Source organism: Galeopterus variegatus, unplaced genomic scaffold (assembly GCF_000696425.1).
Source record: "Galeopterus variegatus unplaced genomic scaffold, G_variegatus-3.0.2 Scaffold236, whole genome shotgun sequence".
NCBI classification, from domain to species: domain Eukaryota; kingdom Metazoa; phylum Chordata; class Mammalia; order Dermoptera; family Cynocephalidae; genus Galeopterus; species Galeopterus variegatus.
Genome location: NW_007726347.1, coordinates 584,012 through 611,192, shown reverse-complemented (window position 1 = coordinate 611,192; position 27,181 = coordinate 584,012). Strand labels below are relative to the sequence as shown.

Here is a 27,181-nt window from a genome sequence, read left to right as displayed (position 1 = left end):
AACATGTGTCTAATCACAGCAATTAGGAAAAGCTAACAAGAAATAAGGTTTTACCTTCCGTAGCTTCTGTAAGGCAAAGGACCAGCATGCAGCATGCAAAGAAAAACAGTGTGTTAGCAAACAGTCATCAACAGAGCCTGCCAGGCCCGCAGGAAGGGACCGTGGTGGGTGGGAATTTATGAGGATGAGCAGGCAAGAACACACAACCACATTCAGGCTTGGGAACACACACACAGCCTCACAGGCGTATGTTTGTGGATATAATTACACTGACGCACACAGAAAGAGATCCGCCAAGACATTCTACCACACACACACACGCACGCACACGCACATGCACACGCGCGCGCGTGCACACACGCGCACACACACACACACACAGCCCTGGGAAACACTGGAAGCTCTGAGGAGGTAGCAGGCACTGCTCAACAAGGTCCGTGTGCGACACATCCAGAGTTCTCTACCTGCACTCAGAGCTGAGCAGGGGTAAAGGCAACCTCCTCACAGTAAAAGAACTTCCCTCAAGACACAGCCACATGCCTGCTTGTCTGCTTCCCACACAGTCTGAGACAATGTCTTTAACCCAGAGCTTGATTCCTCTTTGGCAGGGATGCCACCTGCCGGATCAAAAGGAACCTGACACCCAGATGCCTGTTCCTCCATGTACCCATCGCCCACCGGTGCTTCCTCATGCCTGCTGAACAGCCTGGGGCCCTTCCTATCCAGGGGCCCTTCCCATCCCAGGAGAAGATAAAGCCAAAGCCAAAGGTGCTGTCCAGAGTCAGCATCCTTTTGCCCTAAACTGGAGGAGAAAAAGGTGAAGAGGTGCTCAAATCACCGCCCTCCAATGCAATCTCAGAGAAAGGCAACAAGGATCTTCCAAGCCAGACCAAGCCCCAGCCATTCACAAGCCCCCCTGAATGCACACGTGCTGAAGCTGCAGCCCATTTGTTACCACAGTGCCTGCTGCCCCCTAGTGGCCTCCACCTTGACATGCAAGAGGAAGAGGTGCAGCTACCAAACCAATGTCGAGAAGGGAAGATGGGGAAAACTGGCCTCAGGAAGCCCCAGGAAGCAAGCCCACCCTACCCCACCTAAGCCCCACGGAGGGCATCCTGAGAGGTTCCAGGTTCAGGATGCAAAACAGGTAGGAGAAGCAGCTATTCCTGGGACTCCAAGAAGCCCCACAGCCAGAAGTCTCCTTCCACCCTCAACCCTGGGGCTTCTCCCCAGACCAGTTCTTTCTGCTGTGACAGAACAAGCCCAGCCCCCCAAGAGAGCCCAGGGAAAGCACCAAGACTGGGCAAGGCAGCCCCTACACCCTAGGGCGGGGCCAAAGCCAATTACCCGCTTGCTCCTCAGGGGCCTCTGTCAAGAAGGGAACAAGAAGGAGAATTATTCCAGGGGGACAGCTCCAAGTTAGTGGCCCTCTCTTCTCCTCAGCCTCCAAGCCCCCGGCCCTCCCTGCTCCTCATGGTGCCCCCAGTCGCTGACAGCTAAGTCCAGGCCTCAGGCCATCATTAGCAGAAACGCTTCCCTGACCTTCTGCTCTGATGTGGGGGACTAGGAAGAGGCACAAACAAAAGAGGGGTGTCTGGTAACAGATGAGTCGGTGCTAGGCAAGAACACACAGGGAAAGGCCAGGGCCCCTGCAAGGTCTCCCGGGCAATGAGCAGGCTGCTGGGACTCATTGCAGGCTACCTTTGGTGGCTCCTGCAGCCCCCAGGTGGTAGATGGCAGCCAGGATGAGCCAGCAGGCCTTCTGTTCATCCGGGGAGATGCCCAGCACCTTCATGGCCGTCTGGAGCTTACTGAACTGCTGAGCCGCTTTCTGCTTCTCCTCAGGCTGCAGAGGTAGACAGGCACACTGGCACTGGCCCTCTCAGGGGCCGTCCCTCCCAGCACACCCCCATGCTGCTGGACCCTCAGGGAGGGCAAGGCTTGGGGAGAGCCACCCAGCTACAGCTGGGCTCCTGCTATTCCCCTGGGGCACCATGGCCCAGTCCAGGCTTCTTCTTCCCCCAAGTCCCAGGGCTGCCAACCCAGTCCCCGCAGGCCCCTCACCTTGGCCAGTGGCACAATCCCAAACACATTACTATCTGCCATATGGTTCAAGTGGAGCTCTGTCCTAGGGGTACAAATGAGGCATCAGCATGGTGCTTGGTCCCCATGCCAAGGCCACCTCCCTCCCAGGGTGGAGACAGACGGGGTCAGCATCTAGACTCTGAGTTCTGTCCACCCATCATCCCCTACTGTCAGGCCTCCCTAGGACAGGTCACCAGAAATGACCTGGTGAGAGGCTCTAGCCAAACCCTGGAAGGGAGCAGGGAACCTGCCTGAAGGACAAGTCCAACCAGGACAGAGACTGTGCCCTCATTTACAAGAAGAGCCAAAGAGGATCACAGTCAGGGGCTGCCTGCTCAGCCTTAGCATTTTTCTTTCTTCATGAACACACACAGCAAGTCTGAAAGTTACAGTGAAGGGCAGGCAGAGGCAGCCACCATGGGGCAGGGAAGGCCAGCTTGGAGGGCACTGGAAAAGCCTTGGGCTTTTGGCCCCAGGGTGGGCTCAAATACCAGCTCCATCCCATACTAGCTGACTGCGGGCAAGTCCCCAACAACCAGTGTCTTGGTGTGCTTAGCAGGCTTGCAATACACAAACGGTACAGGATGTAATCATGGGGCAAGGTCCCGGAGCCCAGACAGTGCACTGGGGTCCAGAGCACCCTTGGTGCACCCTCTGTCTCTTCTCACCTGAGGGTGCCATCCCCACAGGCCAGCAGGTAGTAGAAGACATTGAACGTGGCCTCACTGGCTGGGCGTCGAGCCACACGCAGCTTTTCTAGCAGCATCGTCTGTGACACAGCATGGAGGTGAGAGTAAGAGGGGCAGTGCAAGGTCAAGCTTCTCCCACCCCACAACAGAAGGAGCCAGGCCCATGATCCTCCAGGCCCTGGGAACAAGTGGCTGCACCTTATTTCCAAGGTGCTCAACCAGAGAGCAGATCCTCCCAGGGTCAAAGGGGGAAGAAACCAGGGTCAGGTGGAAGAGAACAGGTCTGGCTCCTGGAGGGGGCCCTGATACTCTGCCCAGCCCCCAGGCACCAGCTTCCTGGGAGATGGGAGCTTGTGGTGAGATATTTCATTTAGCATGGGAGGGAATCAGTCTTGCCCTGGCCTTACTTTACTGACAAGCCAGTCCTCTCCTGGGTGAAATCAGTCTGGGAGAAGCCCCTGAGCAGATCTTAGAAAGTGGGCCACAGCAGTAGGGTGGGGACAACTCCAGGGTTAGGAGGGAGAAGAGAGCTGGGCAGGAAGATGAGCAGGGCCCCACCCAGGGCAGGAGCCACGGAGGACAGAATAGTGAGGCTCCGGGCAGTGCAGGCCCACCCTGCCTGTGCTGGGGTCCATTTTGTTGGGGCAGAATCCCAGAAAAATGAGGCATAGAAGTGCCTGATTTCTAGGGCATGAACTCAGGCAGCCCATCTCCTACTAGCCTGAGGCCAGGGTAGTGGCTCCTCACCTGAATGGAGGCTGAGGCCACCTGGCCAGCTTGGTCAAAGTCCAGGGAGAGGATCTGGGAGAAGCGAGTAGCATTGCCATTCATAATGGTAGGGCTGTTCCCAAAGGCTTCCAGGAGGTTGTACAGAGCCTGCCACTTCTCCACTGCAGAATACAGGCACAGGGGACATCAGGAAAGTCAGGGGCAGCTTACTCCCCAGCTCTGGACTCCAGAGGCCCAGGCAGAACAGGAGTCTCAGCCTATGCCTGTTCTAGGGCATGAAGGCTTGGGCCACTCAGATGAGAACTGCCCAGGGACAGTGGGGTTTCAGGGGATGGAGAGGCCAGGGAGAAAAAGAGCTGGCACCTAGGAGGGGTCCTCCCTCCCCACCTCCCTCTCTTCAACCCATTCTCAGTTTTCCCAGTTGTCCCTGCCTTACCAGAAAACACCTTGTTCCCGCTGGTGCCTGCGATGGTGGCCAGGTATTGTACCAGATGCTGGCAACTGGTGGTCTTGCCACTGCCACTACTGCCAAGGAGGATGATGGACTGGTCCTGACGGCTCATTAGCATCGCCCTGTATGCGGTCTGGGCGATGGCGTAAATGTGGGGTGCCATGTCCTCCCGCCGACACCCCTTGAACATGTGCATCACCTTTGGGCAGGAGAAGGATGGCAGGAAGAGGTAGGCTCTTAGCTGATCCCACCCAGACCCTTGCCTGCAAGGTCCACCTCTTCTTGGATTTTCACTCTACAGGTGTCCAGGGATTCTGAAGCTAAGGCCACACGTGGAAATGCAGGTACTATCCAAATCCTGGACTCCATTAAAGGCTGCAAGAAGGTCCTTCTGTCCCCCATCCCTTGAAATGACTACTCTTCCCAAGCCCAACTGTGAGAGTGGACAGGAGCCCAGTGGGATGCCAAAGGGAAACGGCAGAGAGCCAGAGAAGGTGGGGTGGGCCATGCTAGATGGGTCCATGGGTCGACATGGTAGCCTAGAGGGCACTGCACCTTCTCAGAGTACACAGCGGGGGCCCCACGGGGGCTGAGGACAAGCAGGCTGGGGCCAGCATATGTGTGCAGCAGACTAGCTCCATAGCGCTGGCGTAGTGTGTGCAGGATGCTCGACTCATTGAGGTACACCAACGAGGCCAGATCTTCTAGACGGTCACAGGAAGGAGCATTAGCCTGCAGGACAGGAGAGGCAGGTGGACATTGAAGAAGCAGAACCTGTCTCCACTGCCAGGGGAAAGGCCTGCCCCGCCCAGCCCACCTCCTGCACCCTCCACCAGCCTCCACCGCCCTCCACCTGCAAACCTTCTCTATGTCGTCCTCATCCACATCCAGAATGGCTCCATCGTGGTCTAGTTTCACACGCACCTTCCCCTCAGGCAAGCTCAGCTCCTCTGATTTGAGCTGACTGGCTGCAGAGCAGGGTCAGACAATTGGACACGGGCCTGGGAAACCTCCGCTACCCTGTATGGGCCCTTCCTGGTCCTGTGCTCCTTCCCACCAAATCACCAGCCTCCCGCTGCTCACCAGCCCTCCCCAGACCCAGAAGGCAGCCCCACGGCCCAGTCCTGAGACCAGAGAGTCCAGATAGATGCAGCCTGACCCTCCCGAGACTCACCCAGGGAGAAGCCATCCTTATGGACCAGCCACACCTTCTCTGTCTCATACCAGGCCTCCTCAGCAGCAATCTGCTCTTCTGTCTTTGCCTATCAGAGGAAGAGGATGAATAGTCAAACCCTTCTCTAGAAGACAGACAACGAGGATGGAAGGAGAGAGGAGACAAGGGAGGGGAAGGGCTTCAAGATGAGTCACAGGGTGAGGGAACAGTTGGATACAGATACAGAACACAGGGATATCAGAGGTATCAGGGAAAGAGCGTGGGGAAGCCAGGAGGTGGTGGTGGTCCTGAGGAGCCCTAGGACAAAGACACAGAGGCTAGGGCCCATACCAGCATTGAGGGTGTGGAAGGACAGGGATACAAGCAGCATGTGCCCAGGAGAGAGCAGGCCCCAGGAAAGCAAATCACCACATTCTACTTTCAGCTGTCCCCTCCTCCCTGCCGAGACTACAAGATCAGTATCCTGAGCACAAGCCCCTTAGCCCTGGACCACAGCTACTGGGATCTCTCATGCTCATCTTCTTCATCCAAATGATAGGGCCTCCTACACCAAGCTGGGCAGAGAAGTGCCTACCTAGGACTTTGTAGTACAGAATGATAGGTGGGATGAGTCCTGAGCCCTAATCTCAGCCCTGGCCTTTCCCTCCAGGGGATGCTTTATCCGGGCAGGGGGACAGAGTCCAGGTGCACATGTCAGCCTTCCTGCTTCTCCCCCATGTCTCAGTCAGCAGAGGCCCCTCCTAGGAAGGTGGCAGTTAACAGACCTAGTGGGCATGCTAATGCCACACAAGGGCATGAGGCAGCATGGCCACAGATATGGGGGAGGGGGCAGCACTGCTCTATGAAGCACATGGCTGGACACAGGAATGGGTATAAAGGGGCTGGGAACCCCCAGAGGCCCCAAGTAATCACCAATCAGAAATAAGCATTCATAGGCACTTTCAGGGTATGGGGCTGTCCAACCTGGTACTCCCTAAGAAGGTGACTGGGCAGAAATGGTACCTGAAGCATCTGGGAGAACAGGAGGGAGCCCAGCTCCCATGGCTCACCAGGTTCCTTTTGTTGTGTGTGGGCAAAACAGAAGCAAGGTCATCCAGTGTCCCCCAGTGGGGGATGGTGACCCCAGTGGCATGGACCAGCCCTCAGGCTAGTCCTGCCCTACACTCCCCAAGGGTCCCCAGCTCTGAGACTACGATTAGTCTCCTAGAGTCTCCCACCCTAAGTATCCCTTCCTCACGAGACCTGAGGCCACAGCATAGACACTGCTTTGTGATACTGACCCCCTGGGTGAGGAATCCAGAAAGGGTAAGAAAATACAATTGGTTAGAGTGCAGCCTTGTAACACCAAGGTCAAGGGCTCAGATCCCTTTACTAGTCAGCCACACCCCCCCACCCCCCACCAAAAGAACTATGTTCTTTGTCACAGTTCTTGGAAAGGAAAGGAGAGGAAAGGAGATCTGGGTTCTACTCCCAGGTTGGATTCTGGCTTCAGGTAAATCCCCCGTGCACTGACTGCCCTCCGCAGCTATAGAGTCAGAGGGCTGCACTGCACCAGTAGCTCCCAGTTCTCTGGGTTTCACGGACCAGTGAAATGATCCTTCAAGTAGGGTGATCACTATGGGCCTTTCCACACTTTGACTTGTTAAGTGAGAACATTAAAAATGGCTAGTTCTTTACATTTGAAGAAATATAACTTTATAAAAAATCATTACAATGTCTTATTTTTTTCAAATTGTGTAAGACGGATGAAACTTTTGTCTTGAATGGGTACATTCTATGGGCCAGGTATTGGGGACTGATGAATATAGTGACATCAAAGGTTCATGGCCTTTTACTCCTTTAGAACTAATCTGAAAATGTGTTTTTCACATTGGCCAGGAGGTGGAGACAGAGAATGTCTCATCCACAGGCTGGGGCTGCAAAGAGGGCCAGGATTCAGGCTTTTCAAAAGCTTTCTCTACCCACAGTGAGCTGAGATGAAACATCTAGAACTCAACCAGGCCCTTGGGCTCCAGTGGCCAAGAACCATGTGCCAAAGAGGCCAAACCTGAACAGTGCCACTTGGTCTAGATGCTCTCTGAGGGCCTGGCACAGAGCAGCACCGTCTCAAGCTCCTGGCACTGCCTCTGCAGGGGAGTCCCCCAGACACAGGGTGGAAGCCTGGAGAGGAAAGAGGCCTTACGCTCCAGCATGAGGCCCGAGCACAGACGCCAGCCCAGGTACAGGCCAGGGATGGTGGGTGGTCACCAGAGGAAGCGGAGGGCTCCTGAGTAGGGCAGGAACACCCTACCTGGCTGTGGGCAGGAGAGGAGGCCTCAGGGTCCAGCTACCGGCAGCAGGCAAAGAAGAGAGAGAGAAGAGGGGTGAAGACAACAGACCATTGGCACATCCCCTTCCGCAAATACCTCTGGGCCACATGGGCTGTCACTCTCTGGCTGCCCATGGTGCAGAGTTGAGGTAGGAAAAGCTTAGTACCAGGACCAGGGAGCTGGCCTGGGCAGGTGAATTGCACCCAGTCAAGAGAGGCCAGACCAGGAGGGCAAAGAGATGCTTGTTACCATCAGACTTCTCAGAGGAGATGCTCTCTAAGCCATTCCCTGTGGCCTGGGCAGGAGTCTACCACTCTGCCTCTGGCCGCAGTCTCTCCTGGGCTGGTCATCTAGTCCATTCTGAATTAGACTCCAGGCCACCTCACCACACCTGGGACCTGGGCCCCCTGGGAGCCTGCTGCCTTATCTACCAGGCATTTCTCAGCTTAGCTCCCCCAGAACACGCTAGACACCAGCTCAGAGCTGTGCCTTGCCTCTAAACACATGCCCAAGGGTGCCGTTCCCTATGCCAATGGCTGGCTGCCTTTCAGAGCTGTCACTGCTGCATCTCTTATAGAACAAGGCCACCAGCAGCCTCAAGTTTAGGACCCCTTCCTCAACCCCCCATTGCACCCCTGCACCATTCCCATCACTCCCAGGCAGGCACACTGACCCTGCGGCAAGCGGAGGCATCCCCCATCCAGGTCCAACCTGGGGGCTACCTGCCAACTGCCCAAGAGCCAAGGACTGTGGGCAGACACTGTGGCCAGCCTTGGCCTCTCTGTCTCTGTCTGGTTATTAAAGCCCTCAAAGGCCTTTCTGGGGAGGAAGGAGAGTCAGCTAAGCCTTGGACATTCCTGTTAGAAATAGGCAAGGAGTTCACAGGCCCCACCTGGGGCTGGAGAATCAGAGCATCAAAAATGGGGAGCATTAGCTCCCTGCCCTGCCACCCACCAGGCTCTGGCACCAAGACATGTCCTCAAGGCAGGAGAACGGGGCCAGAGAAGACTAGGTCCCCAGCTGGGAGTGGCCCCTCCCATGTGTACAGGGCTCCAGGCTCTGGAGGAACACCCTCCCCAGAGCTCTCTCTCATTTCTTCAAGTTGGAAGCCAGTGTGAGGGCCCACAGCCACCATGGAGCCACCCTTCCCCCATCAGAGCTCCTCCACACAGACACGAGAGGTGACATTACAGAAGCTGTGAAGATCCTCTCAAGCCGCTGGTGAGCCTCCTCCACAGGGGTCAGCTGGACCTCGCGGGCAGCTCCTGCCTAAAGGTTGAGCCACTATTAGTCCGGTCTGAGGAACATTGGCGCACAGCCTGCTAAGCTTACAGCCCAGGGAAGCCACTGGGACCCAATGGGAAGTGGAGTAGTGTCAGGGAGACAAGCCAGGCGCCTATTTGAGTTTTTAAACTATCAGATGAAAAAGAAAGGACAGGTGCCTGGGAATTCTGTGGTTACTGCTTCTTGCTGTCGTAACTATCTTGAGCAGTGAATGGCCCTGTTTTCCTACTCACCCTTCTGGCCCCTGCCCCAGGTCCAGGTGACATGTGGTTGAACTCCAGGTCAGGGCATGTCTCAGTTCCCAACTCTACCCTAGTGAGAGGAGGAGGGACAGGGGACCACAGGGGGAGGGTGGCCAGCCCAGGAATTGGCACAAGACACCCCTGGCTACTTGTAGGTTCTGTTCTTGACAGTTCAGCTCATGCCCTGTCCATCAGGCCAAAATGCCCCTCACAACTCCTCCCTGTGTGCCAGGAATGGTCGCTTCCCTGATTCAGAGTGGGCCAGGAGGGGTAGGGAAAGCTGCAGCTGGCTTTTCTTTAAGTGCCGCTGCAACAGCCAGGAAGAGTGGGGAGCAAGGCAGATTCTAGGAACACAGGTACCAGGAGGTAGCAGTCAGGGAGGGCCTCAGGGACCCTCAGGCTGTGCCCCTGGCATCCCTCTCCTTCTAGCCAGGAGAGCACAGGGAAGCAGTGGCAGAACTTGAACTCTATCTCCCCCAGCACCCCATGAGGCCTCAGCTAGGTCCACAAAATGGGGAAGCTTGAAGAGGACTGTCCCCAACTCAAGGACCAACCACACAAACATCACCTTCCAAGGGGAGGGGACTGGACTGACCGTCCTTGGCCCTCTCCCTGGCTTCTTAGCCTCCTGCCCCACCCAGAGGGCACTTTCTGGAAAGACGGGGTAGTCACCAGATCCAAAAGGGCCCACTGTGCCCATCTCTCACCCAGGCACAGGGTTCCTCAAGAGTCCCGCTGCCAGAAGTGACATGCTGATCATGCCCAAAGAAGGTAGTGATGGCAGTGATGGTCTTAATGACAACTGTTAATATCACTACCAGCACTACTATTTATGGAGCTCCTGCCATTCCAGGGGCAGGGCTTGGAGCATTACCTGCATCACTTCTAAGCTTCACAGCAACCTTTCAAAGCAAGTATTACCTCAGTTGCAATTCCAAAATCCCCAAAGTCCCCCAAAACAAAGGATTTTTCTTAACCATTTTGGTAGCAAAACCTGACTGTTTATCCTCTATATCCCCACAGTATGAATATTCATAGATTTTGTTTTGGAAATATTAATGTGTTTGTTATGGGTTGCTCATTATGTATACTCTATCACATTCTAAAATACAAAAATTGCTAATTTCCAAAATACTTCTAGCCCCACGGGCTTTGGAGAAGGGATTGTGGATCTGTATCATCCCTACTGGACAGATAAAGGCTCAGCTGTGGGACACACATTGCTGAGGTCCCACAGGGGTGAGTGGCTGTAGATGTGAACCCAGGCCACCTGACTTGAGAAAACACTGTCTTTCTACCCAGCACGGATTTTCTAAGACCCTGATCCTCAGCCTGGGATCTGGGGCCTCAAGCTAGCACAGTGTAGCTGGGGAGCAGGCCCTGATTCCCATGGCAAGGCAAGCATGGCTGTTAGCAGCTCCCATCCCAGCCGCTGGGCCAGAGCCCAGGCAACCACGGGTACTGGCATTCAGTTAGGGAAAGCCATGCAGCCCCTGCCATTGGTGCATGGCCCTGGGCCCAGCCTCTTTCACGCAGGGCTCACTGAGGCTTGGGGAAGCTGGCCACCATGGTGTCTGGCCCTCGAGCAAGAGTGGGGAGGGGCATGAGAAGTTAGTGACACACTCGGGTACCTCCTGCTGCAATCCGGGGCATGGTGACTTGGACTGCTGCTCTCCAGTGAGGTTCGGCTTCGGGATAGTAGAGCTTGGATCCACCAGCTCTTCCAGTGGGGCTGGGGAATGCTGCTTCTCTGGGGTTTCAGGCTTGGCTGGGGATCCTGCTTTCTCTGGGGAGTCCACAATCTGTGGGGAGCCTGGTTTCCCCAAGGAGCCTGGCTCCTGGCTGGAGGGCTTCTCCCCCTTCCCAGGAGACTGCTTGCCCCGGGGCTTGCGGTCCTTGCCCTTGCCCCGAGACATTAGGCTCCGCAGGCCCATGGAGAGCTCATCTTTGGCTGCCTCCTTCTTTGTTTCAGGCTTAGGGGGAGGAGGGGGAGGAGGGGGAGGAGGCAGCTTGGGACAAGAGGCTGCCTTTTCTCCCCTCTTGCTTCGAGCTAGGTGTTCAGGGGACTTGACCCCTCTGCCCGGAGGCTCCTTGGCACTCCCAAGCTCCTCGCCAGGCAGTACCTTGCTCACCACCTTCCGCACTGCATTTGCCACCCTCTTCCGGGACAGGCCCTGGGCCTCCTCACTAGTGCCTTCTGCTGAGGCAGTTCCCAGGCCATTCATGGCGAGTGTAGATGCAGGGCTCTTGGCTCTCTGGGAAGTCTCTGAGGTTATCGGCCTGGTGGGAGGCTGAGGACTCTTAGATGGGTCACTGCTGTCCTTTGAGCTGCCCTCTAGCTACAGTCATATAAATACAGGTAGAAATTAGCATCAGCCCCTGCATCCTGCCCACCCCATGCAGAGGGACTAAGAGGGTGTGACCACATGGCCTGGAACAGACTTTCCATTCATCTGCCAAACAACACCTAGCTCCAAAAGGCTACCCCAGGAAGTCCTCTTTCCATTTTCCAGATAGGGTAATTGCATCTAAGAGTTTGGCTTTTCTTTCCCACAAAGCACAATGAGGTACTGCTGTCACCTGCTGTCTATTACCAGGTTAGCATGGTACTGTGAGATGCCAACACAGAGTGCCCAGAGGCCTGTGAGGTGCCTAAGAGTTACTGGCCTTATGTCAGGACGGCAACCATGCCCCAATCCAGGCGGGCCACTCCCTCACAGCCCAAACACAGCAGAGATGGAGCACAGAGAGGTCAAATAGCCAATTCCTACCACCAATCCTGGCCTAATTCCTGTGCTTCCTGCCTTTGTGGTCTCTGGTCCTTCTATCACCTTGTTTTCTGGGCAGTAAGACCCAGAGCCTACCCATCCTGAAGAAAGCAATGGTCAGGGAGCTCTTCCCGGCCCCAAGACACTCCAAGCCTCCTCCCTTGCCAGCTTCTCTGGGTTGGCTGCTGTCTACCCTTCACCCACACTCTCAAGACCAGCAAAGACCCAGCACTGGCCCAGGAAACATCTACTTCAGCCTGCTTTTGGCCAGTCTCTTTGCAGTTTTTCTCCTGCAAGCCTCTCAAGGGTTTGGAGACCTCCTAGCTCCCACAGCATGTTTGTGGGGTGATGGGAGGAAAAGGAGTCAGGGCAGCCCACAAAGGGTTAAGCATTCAAGCAGACACAGCTACACTCTGCCCTACAGTAGGGCCCTTGGCTCAGCCAGCCTCTCAGCCTCTGGGCCCCCCAGCCAACTGGTGCATTCTGGCACACTCCACCTGGTGTGCCCACCCCCAACACACACACACGTGGGAACTGGCAGGCTGGCCAATAGCAGGGAAGGGCTTCTTACAAAGCCACTCACATTGCCTGTGGGGACTTCTTGCTGACCAGGAACTGCACTGTTACTAACTGAGCTATGCTTGAATCTTTGTTTCCCAAAATAATAACCTTTATTCCAGAGCCCATCTGGGCAGTGAAGGTCCAGCTGCCCACGCCTGTTTGGATGCAAGAAGATGCTCATAGAGTGGGCAGACCTGGGAGGTACTGCCTCTGGCGGCCACATGGAGAGGTTGCCCCACCGTCTGAGCAGAGCTGAGCTAAGGGCTTTAGGCCAGCCTCAGCTGCAGGGTGGCTCTGCTGCAGGGGTGGAGAGAGGGAAGACTTGAAGCAGCCTCTTCCTCAACCTTTAGGCCAAGAGTGCTCAAGGCATGCCAGGGCATTGCAGAGCTGGCAGTGGCCCTAGCTGCTGGGTCCCTACTCTTTTCCCTTCCCTCTTCTGGATTCTCTCCCATCTCCCCTAACTGAAGAAGATGATGATAATGATAGTGATGATGGCTATTGCTATCACTTACACAGTACCTACTATATGCCAGGCACTCTTCTAAGCACTTTACAATTAAAAAAAAAAATCTGGGCTATTCTGAGGCCCCTCACTCACATAGCGCAAACACATCCCTTTGAAATCACGAGCTGGTCTTGCAAGATTGTTTACAGACCAGGTGGAAGCCACAATGCTTCATCAAATCTTCTAAGGAAGTGGGGGGAGCTGGGACAGGCACCACCTGGGGTGTAATGATGTATGGATCTGTTTGTGATCCAGCTCTGCCCCAGAGCCCTGGGCACTCCCGCCCCTGTGCTGACAGCAGCCCTCTCTTAACTACACATCTCTAGACTGGCTATTCGGGAACTGTCTCTCTTCTCTCATCTTAAAAGACTCCAGCTTTATTCAGGGTCTCTAACCCAAGGCAGTTGGGGCAGGGGGCACTGGGCAGCTAAAGCCTGCCTCCAGGCTACCAGCACCAAGCAGCTGGCAAGGCCTTCGAAGAGACAGCAGCAGCTGCCATGAAATCCCTCTGCGCCCTTGTCTTGTGCCATCCAGAGCAGGCTGAAGAGTCCAACAGCTGAGCTCTCATTCTGTGCTCCCCGACCTAAGAGTTTGTCCACCTAGTCCTCTCCACCTCCAAAGGGTTTGGGAAACCAGAACTAAATGTAGGTAACTAAAAGGGGCTGGAGGATGAGGTTAGGGGAGGTCCCCAAATCCCATTGGCTTTCCCATCTCTTTTACACACCCCAGGCTGGTATCACAAACGCTGCACTTTCTGCCCCTTTGTAGGCACTCCCTCCAGCCGTGCCACACAAGCAGGGGCCCCCCTGCAGTCCCTGCCTCCACCCCCCACCCCCACACAGTGGTCTCAGAGAAGCACTTACAGCCCCTTCCTCCTTGCCAGGAGGGCCAGGCTTTGGCAGAATTTTGTCCTCCTCTTTAACCTGAGGGAGAAGACAAAGAAGTCACTGGCATGTCAGGGCGGGGAGACCCAGCACTAAAAGCACAGGAAAAAAACATTCAAGGGGCTTCTCTTTCCCTAAGAGGCAGAGTTCCTGAGTCTTCAGGAATACTGAGGCTAGGGGATCTGGGCAAGAGATATTCTTTTTTTTTTTTCCTTTTTGTCTTTTTTTTTACTGACCGGCAACGGGATCGCAACCCTCGGTGTTGCTCCCGCACCTCGCTCATCCAGTGAGCGGGAACCGGTCTGTATGTGGGATCCGAACCCTCGGCGGGAGCGCCACCACACTCCCAAGTGGCGCACTGTAGCAGTGCGCCACCGGGCCGGCCCTGGGCAAGAGATATTCTACCCAGGGATCAAAACTGTCCAGTGACGACTTCAAGAATGAAGAGTCTCTGTGGGGGTGAAAACCAAACACCCTTGCCCTCAGTAACCAGCCACTCTGCCCACTTGGACTGTCTAAAGAGGTCAACCCACAGCGACTTTGTGGCCTTGATTACATGTTGGATACAAAGATCCAGCTAATTCAAGTCATGTTAACTGCAAGAGTCATTCCCACTCTGGTTCTGTACAATTTCCCCCTAACTCAGAGCCTGAGTGCCCTCCCAGACAGACAGCTGAGCTCAGGCTGGAGGCAGGAAGTGAGGCAGAGGCAGGGATTCAGGAGGTAGAATATTTTCCCAACCTCAGACCCACAAAACTGCCAACCATGCAGCTGAGGGAGGGAACCCCAAGTTTTGGGGCGGGGTGTGGAGGAAGGAAAGATGCCTGAGCTCTGGGTTCTTTGGCCAGGGGTTTGTGCTAGAGGCCAGGAACTGGCTGGCCTGAGTCAGAGGGGAGGAGCAGAGTCAGCAGGAAACAACAGACACTAGAATGTGTCTGCAGACGATCTGAAGTTCTTTCAGTCCAGAGACTGGCTCAGAGTAGGGCCAGGCCTCAATTTGAGAGAGGGGCCAGGACTCAAGTTTGAGAGAGTCTTCTCTCACCCTTCACTAGCATCTCTCCCTCGAAAAGCTCAGGCACTCTAGTGGATTTAATTTATCTTCTTTCCCCAGTCCCCCAGGATTACAGAGCAAAGACAGGCCTGTTACCAACCCCATCCGATCTTCAGCATGGCTTTGTTTCCCAGCGTGATGGGGGTAGAAACACGGGAAGAAGTTCATGATTTCTAATGGAAAAGATCCTTAGAAATATCTAGAATCATTTACTTTATCCACTTGAGGACATTGGCCAGCGTGCCCGGCCGCTGCAGATTTAAAGCTGCATCTTGTCCACCGAGCAATTTTCAATGGGCTCAAGTTTCAAAGTTAGTTCACATTGCCATGGACAGAGGGAAAATGGCAAATATTCCTCAGAGTGGACCCTACTACTTTAGAAACTGGTATTGGAGCAGAGAAAGGGAGGGATGGGCTTGGTGGAGAGGGAACAAAGAAGAGTGGTAGACTCTAAGTCTGTACCTGCTGCCCCCACCTAGGCCCACCACTCACCCAGCCCTGCCCCCGGGGATCACACCATGCATTAGCTCCCAAGCATATGTGTTAGAGGGACAGCAAGTGTTTGCAAATCACACAGACACACTCATTACTGCATGCAGTGTATTATCTCGGGCTTGGGGATGGCCCAGATTCCAAGTCCACTCTGTGTCCTTCACCAGCTCCAAATCTGTTCTCTCTCCAGTGGCTCCAGTTTGGGACTTCAAATATCTGGCCCAAGGTGAGGCATTAGGGAAAACACTTGTTGCCCCCCAAAGTGTCTGGGATACTCTGAGCTCAGCTCTGTATTTAGCCTTAGGCTGACTCACTGCCCCCTCCCCCACCCACAGCACTCGGGCTGTTGTAGGTCATTGCCCAGCTGGGGACTGTGTACACACACAAAGGCATGCCCAGGTCTGCAGCCTGAATCACTCTCTGGACCCAGGCCACCAACTGGCCTGACTCCACCTTTGGCCCCTTCTCCTCCTACCCACTACAGCCCCCAGACTTGGGGAGACCCAGTTCCAGACACCTCAGAGCCAAAGCCATTCCTAGCAGTCCTTCCACTGTAGCCCCATTCCCAGGGGTGGGTCAGAGCAGCAGGGCGGCAGGAAGGGTGTGGTGGGGTTAACTTGGAGGGACACCAGGGGGACAAAAGGCGCTCAGCTTACTAGAGGTGGCGCTCCGGGGAGGAGCATGACTCAGCGCAGGAGCCCATCAAGGCAGAAGTGAGTTCACTGCACCCTGGTCCTTCTCCTCCCCCATCCCCAAATACACCCACATGCCCCAATCCACCTCTAGCGTCCAAAGCTCCCTCTCCCCTAAGCCATTCTCCTGCCTGCAGACACATCATGCCAAGCACATGGGGAAAACATAATGAGTCTGAAATTCAACTTTCCTTTTGCTCCCAGAAGGCAAACCTTGATGAAAAGGCCATGGCACCGAATGTAGCCTGCACCCCAGATCAGGGAAGAAATGGGGGGCAGGGTCTCTCAGGGATTCGGAGTCTTCCTAAAGGCCAGGACCTGCCAGAACAAACACTGTAGGCAACAAGGGGAAAGGAGGGATGGAGTGGTGGAGAAAGGCTTACAAAACTCAAAAGATCATAGAAGGTGTAAGGAATAAAATAGTAGAAGAATGTGAAGGTAAGGTGGGTACAGAACATAGAACTTCCTACACTTGGAAGCTGTGTGCCCTTAAATAAGCCACTTCACCTCTCTGAGCCTTTCTGTGGAAATAGGGGCTGGACTAGTCTAAATAAGCTCTAGAACCCCAGCAACTTTGCCTTCCACCTGCAACACACAATTTCCTGCAAGGGGCAAGAAGCCTGGAGAACTGTAAAGCTGTCCCACTTGAGGTTAGAAACCAGAGGTTGCCCTCCTGAAAATCAAGTCAGAATCTGCCTCAGCCCAGGGAGAGGTTTCATCCAAAGAATTAGTTCAATTGAGTGGAGTTTAAGAACTGGTTCATTCTTATAACTGCTTATAATAAGTCCGTAGCTAAAAACTAGAGAATTTTTGTTTTCAAATCATTATTTTTAATTTGCTTTGTTGACTTCTGTTTTATTACTCAGTTAATATGCTAGAGACTTTTGTTTGTTTTTTATTGGTTCGTGTTTTTTGCAGCTGGCCCGTAAGGGGATCAACAAGTTCTAACCAACTAGCTAATCAGCCAGCCCGTTTGTTTGTTTCATTAACAAACTCCTTTGCTTCTGGATCTCTTGTTCAAGTTTTCCTGCTTGTCCAGGGAAGTCCCACCCGGCCCAGGCTGTGAGGACACCAGGCCATTTACACCCGGGCCTGTTCCTTTGCCATCAGCTGTTCCTGAACACAAAGCACACTCTGAACACAAATGCGAAGTCCTCCCCAGAGGAAACTGTCTCTGCGGCTTTTGTGCAGAATTGCCTGGATATTTTTCTCTCTTCCTTAAAACTGGATTTTAACTAAGATTTTCTTAGGATTAAGAGCAAGCTATCTTTATCCAATACAGACCAGGTAAGGAACTCAGGCCCCAACAACGGTGACAGCATCTCTGCTAGAATCACCCCCAGAGCTGGGAACTAATGGCGCTGTGGAGCACGAGTGCTCGGTGCCAAGGCCTCTCTTCACCGTCCTGATCTCTCTTTAGAGATTTCAGCCATTTCTAACAACATTGATTACTGAATTTGGAATGCCTACAACGAGATGGCCCTGTGCAAAGTATTTAACATATATTTTCTAACATAAATCTTACAAAAAGCTCATGACATGGGAATTATTATTATTCCCATTTTACTGAAAAGTCTCAGAAAGAAATTAAGTGGTGGAACTTTTGAACACGAGTTGGTCTGACTCCAAAGCCTGTACTGCTTCCTTAGTGGCCCACCTTTTCTGGCACATTAGGCAGACATTGAAGGGGCTGAGTCATCCTTAGTAGCCAAATCTGGTTGACATACTTCATCAGCGTTGAGTTTCAGCAGATTTGGGTTAAGCCAAAGCACAGATTGATGGTGTAGTGTTTACTAGTGTTCAGCTTTTCCAACTTGAGTTTCTGGACTTTCAAAGGGAGCCCCACCACGATCCTGCTACTCTCTCCCTCTGTGGCACTTCTGGCCTCTTCCCTTGAGAGAAGGGAAGAGAAACCCACACTCCCCAAATACTTACTATGAGCCAGACTCAGGGGTAGGCACTTCATACTTGTCTCCTCATTTAATCCTCACAAGAACCTACTTTCTAGATAAGGAAACAGAGAAGCTAAGTTGCTGAAAGCCCCACAACTAGTAAGTGGCAGAGCTGGGATTCACAACCAGGATGGGTCTTGGTGAGCTGTGTATCTACGTCATTCTCCAGACTGTGATTTCCGGGCAGGACTCTATCTTACCCATCATTACTATAGGCAGTTAATAAAGGTTTGCTGCATGACAGCGCTGGAACAGGGTTCTTTGCACAAACCTCTTATTCCCATCTGGTCTCTTCCCCCAACTGTAAACTATGGAGAATAATAATGCTTGGCTATCCTGATTCTCAGGGATGTGGTACAAACAAGGGAGATATAGTCTCTAAATTTAGCAACAATAAATAGATAGTACACTCAGTGCCATGGGTTTGGGTGGAGGGCAGGGACACTTTGAAATTGCTTAGTAGCTCTTTGTGGAAGAACAAAAGCCACAAAATGTGTTGTCCTTTGGCCTAGCCATCCCATCTTTAAGAATGTAGGTTCAATAAGCTGACTTAAAGAGAGAAAGAGAAAGAGAAAACCCAGGAACCCATGCAAAAATTTTTATAGATGCACTCTAGATAACATCTCCAAATTGGAGGAAACCCAAATGACTAGAATTAGGGAACAGTTAGGTAAATTATGGTGCTTCAGTACAACACGTTGTTACATTGCCATTTAAATTGACAAATGTGTGGACAATGTAATGATATAGAAAACTCCACATAACATAACATCAATCAAAAAAACTAGAACCTAAATAGTATGCAGCAATTCTAAATAATCTTGTAACTTGTGTGAATCAGACACAATAGACAAACTTGGTATTTATTTTATATATTTGTTACTTACTGCTTATTTTTATTATAAAGATGGCTAAAGAGTCAATAAAAAAGAAAAAGCAAAGGAGATACTAACTAGAAGCATTTGTTTTCAAAGAGGAGAAATCCAAGAAATGTACTGAAGGACCACCTACCCTCAGTGCCAGGAGGCTTCTGACACTCAGAGGCAGGGCCAGCAGGGACCACGCTCCCTTAACTTACCATCCTTGTGGTCCCTCACAGGGTGGAATTGTTCTCCTGTGCCCGCAGGAGAACAGCTCCCCTCACCAGGCAGCCCTTTAGGCCTGGAATACATAGAGGTCCAAGTATCCATGCCAGGCCCCTGCACACTGCAAGCCTCCAAGAACAGCAGGTAACCCTGAGAGAGTGCCTAGAGGAAGCCCAGACATCACCTGGGGCCAAGGTAACTTCCCAGCCTTTCCCCCACTGCCAGCGTTTGTGGGCACCCCAGACTTCTCATTCTGAGGAGATGGAGATATGGCATTGTCCTCTCCTCTCTCTCCTTTCCCATTCTTAGGCACAGAGGGAGCTCTCAGGAGACTCTCTCCCTGACAGTCCCAACCCTGCACCAACTTACCTAAGAAATGGGAGGGGGGTGAAGGAGAAGGGAAGAAATAATGGTAATAACAGTTTATCTTTATTGAGCATTTACTACATGCCAGGCACTGTGCATCCTCTCATTTGATCCTCACAACATTCCTCTGAAATAGATACTAGTATGTTTCCTACTTTACAAATGAGCAGAAGGAGGCTCAGGTCAAGTGACTTGCTAAGGCCTTATAGGAGCAAGTGGCAGATCTGGGACTCACAGCCACATATGTCCTCTAGTAAGAGCCTCCCAGGCTCACAGTAAGGGATGGAGGGAACCCTTGGTTCACCTGCACTGTTGTCCTTCCACGACATCAGCTGACAGAACAACAACCTGGGTAGAAAGCAGGGGTTTCCAGAGATGACCTGCCACTCTACCCATGACCTGAATATGCTTCACACAGAGCTGCTTGAGAGGAAGGGGAGCTCTGCGGGGAGTGAACCGAAGGCCACACTGCCAGCCAGAGGAGGAGGGGGAGAAGAGCTTGGCAGGGACACCCTGGCCCTATGGGTCCAGCATCCAGCCAGAGTCCTCCCCCGTCCCAAGGCGGAACAGAAAGCAGCCGAGCTCTTGCGCCTGACATCACTACCGGCCAGCCAGGAGGAAGCAGGTGCACTGGAACGGCTTCCTGCAGCCACTGCAGTTGCAGAAGGGCCTGGGTTTCCTCCTCCGACAGCCGAAACCACTGGAGGCCTCCCTTCCCTGGGGACACTCACTGCCCTTCTGCAGGGTAGTTTACCATCTGCCTGGCCATCACTGTGCATGGTCCCAAATCTGTGACCTGGTGCTGGTGGCCTAGGGTGAGGTGGGAAGTAATCTAGACTAGGAAGCATCCTCCTCTCAGGAGGAGAAGCTCTCTCTAGCCCCACCCCCACCCTGCCCACACACACCTCGACATTGGTGCCAGTTCTGGGGCTCGGGCGGGGCAGTCCCCAGGCACAGAGAGATACAAATGCTCACGGGCACATCTCAAGCTCTTGATACACCTCTTCACCAGGCCAGCCCACACACTCTGCCAAATGCTGACACATCTGTAAACGTTACCCTTGGTGGCTGGAGGGGGCCAGTAGGGGGAATGGAACAGGTTGGGAGGCAGCTATGTCTCTCCTCACTTGCTTTTTTAAGGAACTTACTACTTTGGAATAATCTCTGCTAAATAAGAGACTTACGAACAGTCAGAGCATCCCCAGGATGCCATCTGTGCCCCTTCCAAGCGTCCTATGCACAGAAACGGAGGAGGTCATGCCAAGTCTACCCTTGGGGACAGTGAGAAGGGGAATCCCTGATAACTCCAAGGACTATCAGCTCTCAAGTCCCTTTCTCCTGGCTAGCCAGGAGGAAGAGGAGGTAGGGGGCTATACCAGCACCACTAAGCAGGGGACAAGATTCCCAAAGGTCTGGGGGTGTTGGGGTTCTCAGGCTTTGCAATAAAATTACATTCTAAGGAATGAAGGCCCCAAAGCACTAACGGTTTGTGGGGAAGGCATGTCATAGTCTGTGGGATGTGGATGCAGTCCCAGGACACTGAGGTTTAGAAGACAGCACTTCCCCCAAAGCTCCCGAAGTCATGAGTCAGGCTAGGATCCTGTCCCTTGCTTCTGAGGAGTTTTAGGGCTGAGGGGTGGGTAATTCCCTTCCTACCAAGAGGCTCCGAGAGGAGCCCCAAGGTAGCCCCCCTCTCCCTCCCCACTTACTTCCGCCACATCTGGGGAAATAACAAAAAGGCCCTTCCTTTCTTAAATGAGGAAACAGCAGGAGGACCTGGGACATTTCTGGGGTGGGGGGTCAGAGGGACACTCACCCGCATGGCCTGGCCTGGTGCAGCCCAGAGCAAGGAGTCGCCTTTCCGATGCTCTGCTGTTAGCAGCTCAAAATAGCACTGGCTGCAGCCCCGCCCCTGTTCCCCTCCCTCTCCCCAGGCCCCTCCCGTCCTGAGCTGCCCAACCCAGGCCGGAGCCAGTCGAGACAACGAGTGGCCTGGAGGACTGCGGGTACCAGGTATGCTGGAGGGAGAGGGTGGCACCGCCTGTGTGTGGATGGGAAGGAGAAAGCTCTCAGAGTAAGGGCATGGGGTGGGGGGCAGGCAGTGTTGGAGAGTTAGGGGCAAGGGACAGGGAGGGTGGGGCTTTCCTACTGACACACACCCAAGCTGCCCGACAGCTGAGCTGATATGATCCCTAAAAATAGCAGAGGAATTTGAGACCTGCAGCCCCCGGCCCCACAGGCCAAGATCGAGACAAGCACATGTGCATTCATGTACACACACACACACACACACACACACCAGCACACATGAACACTCACTCACAGCACAGTGTTCTTAAGAACACACAAATCATAGGCCTACCCCAGCCATCTAATTACTGCGGCATAGACCAAGACAGCCACTAACGTCACATCCAATACAACACACAGGCCCCACTGCACACTGTGCCCAAACAGCAGCCACACAGTGGTCGTGTAAAGTCCAGCAGGAGCCACACAATCAGTCTGACGTGCTCTGTTACTGCCTCATTGCAATAAATGCACCAGGGACATGCAGAGAATCGATTGCAGTCTCTATATATCCATCCCTCTCCCCCACCCCGCCATAAGCCAGTGACTGCACAGGCACAGAAGAGGGTGGGGTAATTGGGGTGTAGTGGGTGGGCCTTAGCCCTGCAGATGGAGGAAATTGTGGGTGTCTGGCCAATGAGCAACGGCTGGCAGTGAAAAGCCATGTTTCTCATGAAGAGAAATCGTGGCCTGGCTCTCCAGACAGCACACAGGATGCCCAAACCAGGGCTAGGGACCACCCCCTTCCCCCACCCACAAAGGCTGAAATGGGAGCTGGGAGCAGGATGGGAAGGAGCCAAGAGACAGGATCTGCAAGTCTCAGAAGTTTTGGGTTCTGCAAAGAAAAGGAAACCCTCATTGCTCACCTCTTCCTCTCCAGAAAAAAAAGGGGTTGAAGGTAGGGGGGTGCGAAGAAGCCCTAGAGCAGAGCTACCTCCTACCAGGCTGGCAGAGACCCCAGGCTTGTCGTCCCTGGCCAGTTCTAAAAGCCAATAGGTCCTGTAAATAGTATCACCTTCTATGAAAGATTGGTGAGCACTGTCCGAGAGGACCAAAACGCAGCTCTCTCTCCTACCTATCACACACTGTACTAGTCACATAGTGACACAGTCACACACACGGCTATTAAGATATGGTGCTTGTGCCTCCGCTTTCTATGGAATGGTATGTCTTCCTGGGGAGATCATCTGGCCTTCTGGGGCATGTGCACTGTCATAGGTCTTTGCATCCCCAGTGCCTTCTTAGCACAATGGTGCCAACCTCAACTACTCACTGAAATCCCCTGGGGGACTTTAAAAATACTGATGCTTGGATCCCACCTCTTCTCTCCCAGTTTCTGACTTAATTGGTCTGGGAGGGAGGCCTGGGCACCGGGATTTTTAAAAGCTCCCAGCTGATTCTTACATACAACCAAGGCTGAGAACTGCTGGACTCTAAAAATAGCATAGGGTCTAACACAAAAATGCTAATTTGTTAAGAAAATGAATGAATGGCTTAGCTGTGTGACCATGGGCAGGTGACTTAAATTTCCCTCATCTGTAAAATAAGGATTATAGCTATTATAAGTTTTATCCAGGTAGTATGGTGCCCATACTGGTATGGAACATATATGAAAAGGCCCTGGTTCTCAGGAGATCAGCCTCCCCTAGAGACTTGTTAGAAATGCAAATTCTAGGGCCCTACCCTAGACCTACTGAATCAAGAATTCTGAATATGGGACCCAGCATCTATGTTTTAACCAGGTTTCCTGGTGATTCTGATGTACATTAAAGTCTGAGAACCACTGCTTGAAAGGGATTATTCCTAGTGTACCACAGTTAAGGGTGAGACCTCAGAGCCCGACTACCTGGCTCAATCTTGGCTCTTCCACCTAGAAAACTATACAACTTAACCTCTCTGTGCTTCAATTTCTTCCTCTGTAAAATGGGGAAAATAAATAGTACCTGCCACATAGGGTTATTTTAGGGGTTAAAAGAATTAGTATGTACAAATCTCTAAGAATAATGTCCAGCACATTAGTTTTCAATAAGTTGCTATTATTTGATAACCTCTACTTTATATTTTTTGACAATCGTTAGGAACCAAGTTAGGGTACATTTTATGTAAGTCTGTACATCTGTCTGTTCCACAATCCTTAAAATCAGGAGGTAGCAAGCCTTTGGAGATGATTTTATGGTCCAGAACAATTCATCACAGTTTTCTTCTTTTTCTTATTATCTTTTTTTTTTTCCTTTTTGTCTTTTTTACTGGCCAGTAATGGGATCGCAACCCTCGGTGTCGCGCCCATACCGGGGACCGGCAACGGGATCGCAACCCTTGGTGTTGCACCCGCCCCGCGCTCAGCCAGTGAGCAAGAACCGGTCTCCACATGGGATCCGAACCCTCGGCGGGAGCGCCGCGCTCCCAAGCGGCGCACTCTCCAGTGCGCCACCGGGCCGGCCCTTTCTTATTATCTTTTATTTACCCTTCTCTATTATACAAAGGCAAAACTATGTGGCAGGAGCGCCGCCGCGCTCCCAAGCGGCGCACTCTCCAGTGCGCCACCGGGCCGGCCCAGTTTTCAATAAGTTTTAACTATTATTATCTATCTATGATCACTAGGGGGAGGAAAAAAAAAAAAGAGGTGTCATAAGCAAAACTTGCAGGTAACTGAAGTCTACCCCCCTTTTAAGGGACAAAATACTTTCTATTTTAAGTAGTTTTCTAAATTTTACTACTATTTATCATCATAAAATAATAAACATTTTATATACTCTATTTTCTTAAGTAAAATGCTCTGAACTCAAAGATCTCAAACTCGGAACTTCCCCTCTTGATCCCAATCCACGTCCACTCTATCTTGTGCTGAAGGGCATGATGTCCCCATTGTGATGACTCCCGGCTACAACATCCACTCTATCTTGTGCTGAAGGGCATGATGTCCCCATTGTGATGACTCCCGGCTACAACGTGGCTACAGCAGCCTGGCTTCTGCCCCACCAATGCCCCAAGCCTGTCCCAAAGGGCATCAGCCCCTCCTAGGCTCTGTGGCCAACCCGAAGCCTCGAATATGCCTACATTAGGAAGGCCAGACGCCCTTTGTGGCCATATATCTGCTGTTTAGTTCTTTTGTTCCCTACCCCATCAAGCGTCTGCTGTCACTCCGCCTGTCAGCATGCCTGTCTCCAGCAGTTGCACTTCCTTCTAATATACTATTTCTGCCAAAGGCTAGAAAACCAGATAACCAGGCCTGATAGAAGAGTGCCCAAAGCAGAACGAGTAGGGTCCCAGTGAACTTGCAGCTTCTCCTGCACGGGAAGGGCCTGGGTTTTCACACAAGGATGTGGTATCCTCTACTGCGGCTGCTCGAGGCCCTTCCCGGCCCACTGGCATTCAGCAGTGCTCCACAAGATGACTTCCGGGGGACCTGGGCACCACTTTATCTGCACAGTCTTGTTTTCAGTTACTAGCCAGAGACTGTAGCAAAGCAGTTTCGTTTCCCCTGGTGAAAACAGCAGGGCTCTTCTTTCAGAGGGGAAACCTGAGGCCCCGCAGTTCCCTCAGCTTCACACGCAACCACAGCCAGTCCCTCTGCTGCTCAGAGGATGGTGCTGTCTCAGGGCGTGGTCTATGTCTTCCATTAGCCTAAGTGACAGCTCTGGGGCCAAGGAGGCACTCCCACAGCCAGCCAGGCCACCCCCAGGCCCCTCGGCCTGCCTCCAAGGGCAGCCATAATCTGTAACCTGGCCCCTCCTCAGCACTTGGCCTTCACTTTCCTTATCTCTTCTCCCTCTCCACAACTGGCCTGCCTCTCTCTCTCTCTCTCTCCACATTCCCTGCCCTCATCACCCCAGAGCGTACTTAAGAAGTTCTCCCCACCATCCTTCCACCTTACCCATCCCTCCCCATCTCTGAGGCCCATCATGAGTCCCATCTCCTTTATGAAGCCTTCCTGAAAGCCAAGACCCATCCAGAAATGCAGCGCAAGGAGCAGGGATTGGGCAGCCACACCCTGGACTGAATTTCAGCTCAGCCTCTTTCTTGCTGTCTGACCTAAGGGCAAGTTACTCGACTCCTCTAGAGAGTTTCCATACTCGACTTCATAGAGTGGTATGACACCTACCTTATGGGGTTTTCGTGAGGATAGAAAAGACAGTAAATGTAAAGCACTTGGCGTTAGGTCTGGCAAACTGTAATGTGGTATACCTAAACACACCACATATACATGGTGGTTCTTGATTATACTCAATATGGCACTCTATTGTACACAGTGGAGTCACACACTACATGGGGTTAGATTCTAAACTCAGCATGTAAGGCAAAAATAGATATAGTCAAACACTCCTTAAAATCCCTTAAATTGCTCACAAAGTATAGTACACATGGCTTTGTATATACTATTCTATATAGTATATCTGCATGAAAACATTACATATAATATATACATATATTACACACATTACATGTATATATATATACACACACACACATACACACAGTATATAATAAAAAGAAATACACCAACACAATTTTCATAATTTTATTTATTTAGCATCTGGCCAATATGGGGATCTGAACTTTTGACCTTGATGTTACAACACCATGCTCTAAACAAGTGAGCCAACTGGCCAGCCCCAAATTTTCATAATTTTAGATTACAGTAATATAGTTTCTTACACAACCATATAGTTGGATTTATTGAAGTTTATTTTATTTTATTTTATTTTATTTTTTTCCCTTTTTGTCTTTTTTCGTGTCCGGCAACGGATCGCAACCCTCAGTGTCGCGCCCGTACCGGACCGGGACCAGCAACGGGATCGCGACCCTCAGTGTCGCACCCGCACCTCGCTCAGCCAGTGAGCGGGAACCGGTCTGCATGTGGGATCCAAACCCTCGGCGGGAGCGCCGCCGCACTCCCAAGCGGCGCACTGTAACAGTGCGCCACCAGGCCGGCCCAATTTTATTGAAGTTTATTGATACGTATGTCACGACTACATGGCATAAACTAATGTTCTCAATGGTACTTCATCGTGTTATATTGTTGAGCCTGCTCTCCCTGGATAGCAGGGACCATTTCCTACTTTTGTTATATCCTGTCCCATTCCCCAGCATTAAGCACACGATAGGTGTTCAACAAAAACCCACTGGATTTAACCAAGTGATCTGAAAGCTGCATGCATATTAAGCCAGGTAGAACAGAATGGGAAGCAAAGATATCTCCATATTGAGTAACAACTTCAACTACTCTGCTCTCCCACGTTGGTGGCGTGGGTTTATGAAAAGTCCTTGGCACTGTTTCAGGCACTTAGCCAGGCAGAGTGGCCATGCAGAGCTGGGGGCAGGCCAGACAGGAGGCTCTGAAGGGTAGAGGAAGTTGTTCACCTATTCAACTAGCAGTGACATGTAACACCTCAAGGTGAACACCATGGGGAAGCACAATGTCTGCTTCGTTTTTGGTCTCCCAACAACTAGACTGTGAGCTCCCTGAGGCAGAGGTTGTACCTTGTTGGTTGTGCTCCTACCTAACACTGGACCCTACTCAGAGACAACACTTGTTACATGTTTGAGTGAGTGAAACAAGCTGAAGCAGACATAGTTCTTGACTTCAGCAAAACATACAGCAGAGGAGATAACAAATGTACCCAAATCATTATAATTCAAGTGAGAATGTGCTTAGTGATCCAACAGGGCATCAATAATATTCTAGAGAAGTTCAGAGACAGAGATCTTTTCCAGTGGGGCAGTTAGGCAGGCAGCTTGGAGGCAGGTCATGAAAGATAGAACGAAGTTGGTAATGTGGAGGTGAGGTAGGA

At 52.2% G+C, this 27,181-nt stretch overlaps 1 protein-coding gene across 6 annotated transcripts in view; it reads right to left on the bottom strand.

Moving 5' to 3' along the window:
- Positions 1-27,181, bottom strand: part of MYO18A (myosin XVIIIA) — a 90,022-nt gene that overhangs the window by 45,059 nt on the left and 17,782 nt on the right. For 3 of the 6 annotated variants that reach the window (XR_550075.1, XM_008566346.1, XM_008566348.1), the window contains exons 2-11: positions 7,311-7,454; positions 5,129-5,216; positions 4,816-4,922; positions 4,510-4,686; positions 3,940-4,153; positions 3,522-3,664; positions 2,754-2,854; positions 2,065-2,128; positions 1,702-1,846; positions 55-66 (exon numbers count right to left, since the gene is read on the bottom strand). Coding sequence is in view for 5 of the 6 variants with exons in the window: in XM_008566346.1 (XP_008564568.1) it covers positions 55-66; positions 1,702-1,846; positions 2,065-2,128; positions 2,754-2,854; positions 3,522-3,664; positions 3,940-4,153; positions 4,510-4,686; positions 4,816-4,922; positions 5,129-5,216; positions 7,311-7,454 (1,195 nt within the window). In the remaining variant the exon portion in view is untranslated. The remainder of the gene's footprint in view (positions 1-54; positions 67-1,701; positions 1,847-2,064; positions 2,129-2,753; positions 2,855-3,521; positions 3,665-3,939; positions 4,154-4,509; positions 4,687-4,815; positions 4,923-5,128; positions 5,217-7,310; positions 7,455-27,181) is intronic. The other 3 variants (XM_008566349.1, XM_008566350.1, XM_008566347.1) reach the window with 2 other exon arrangements.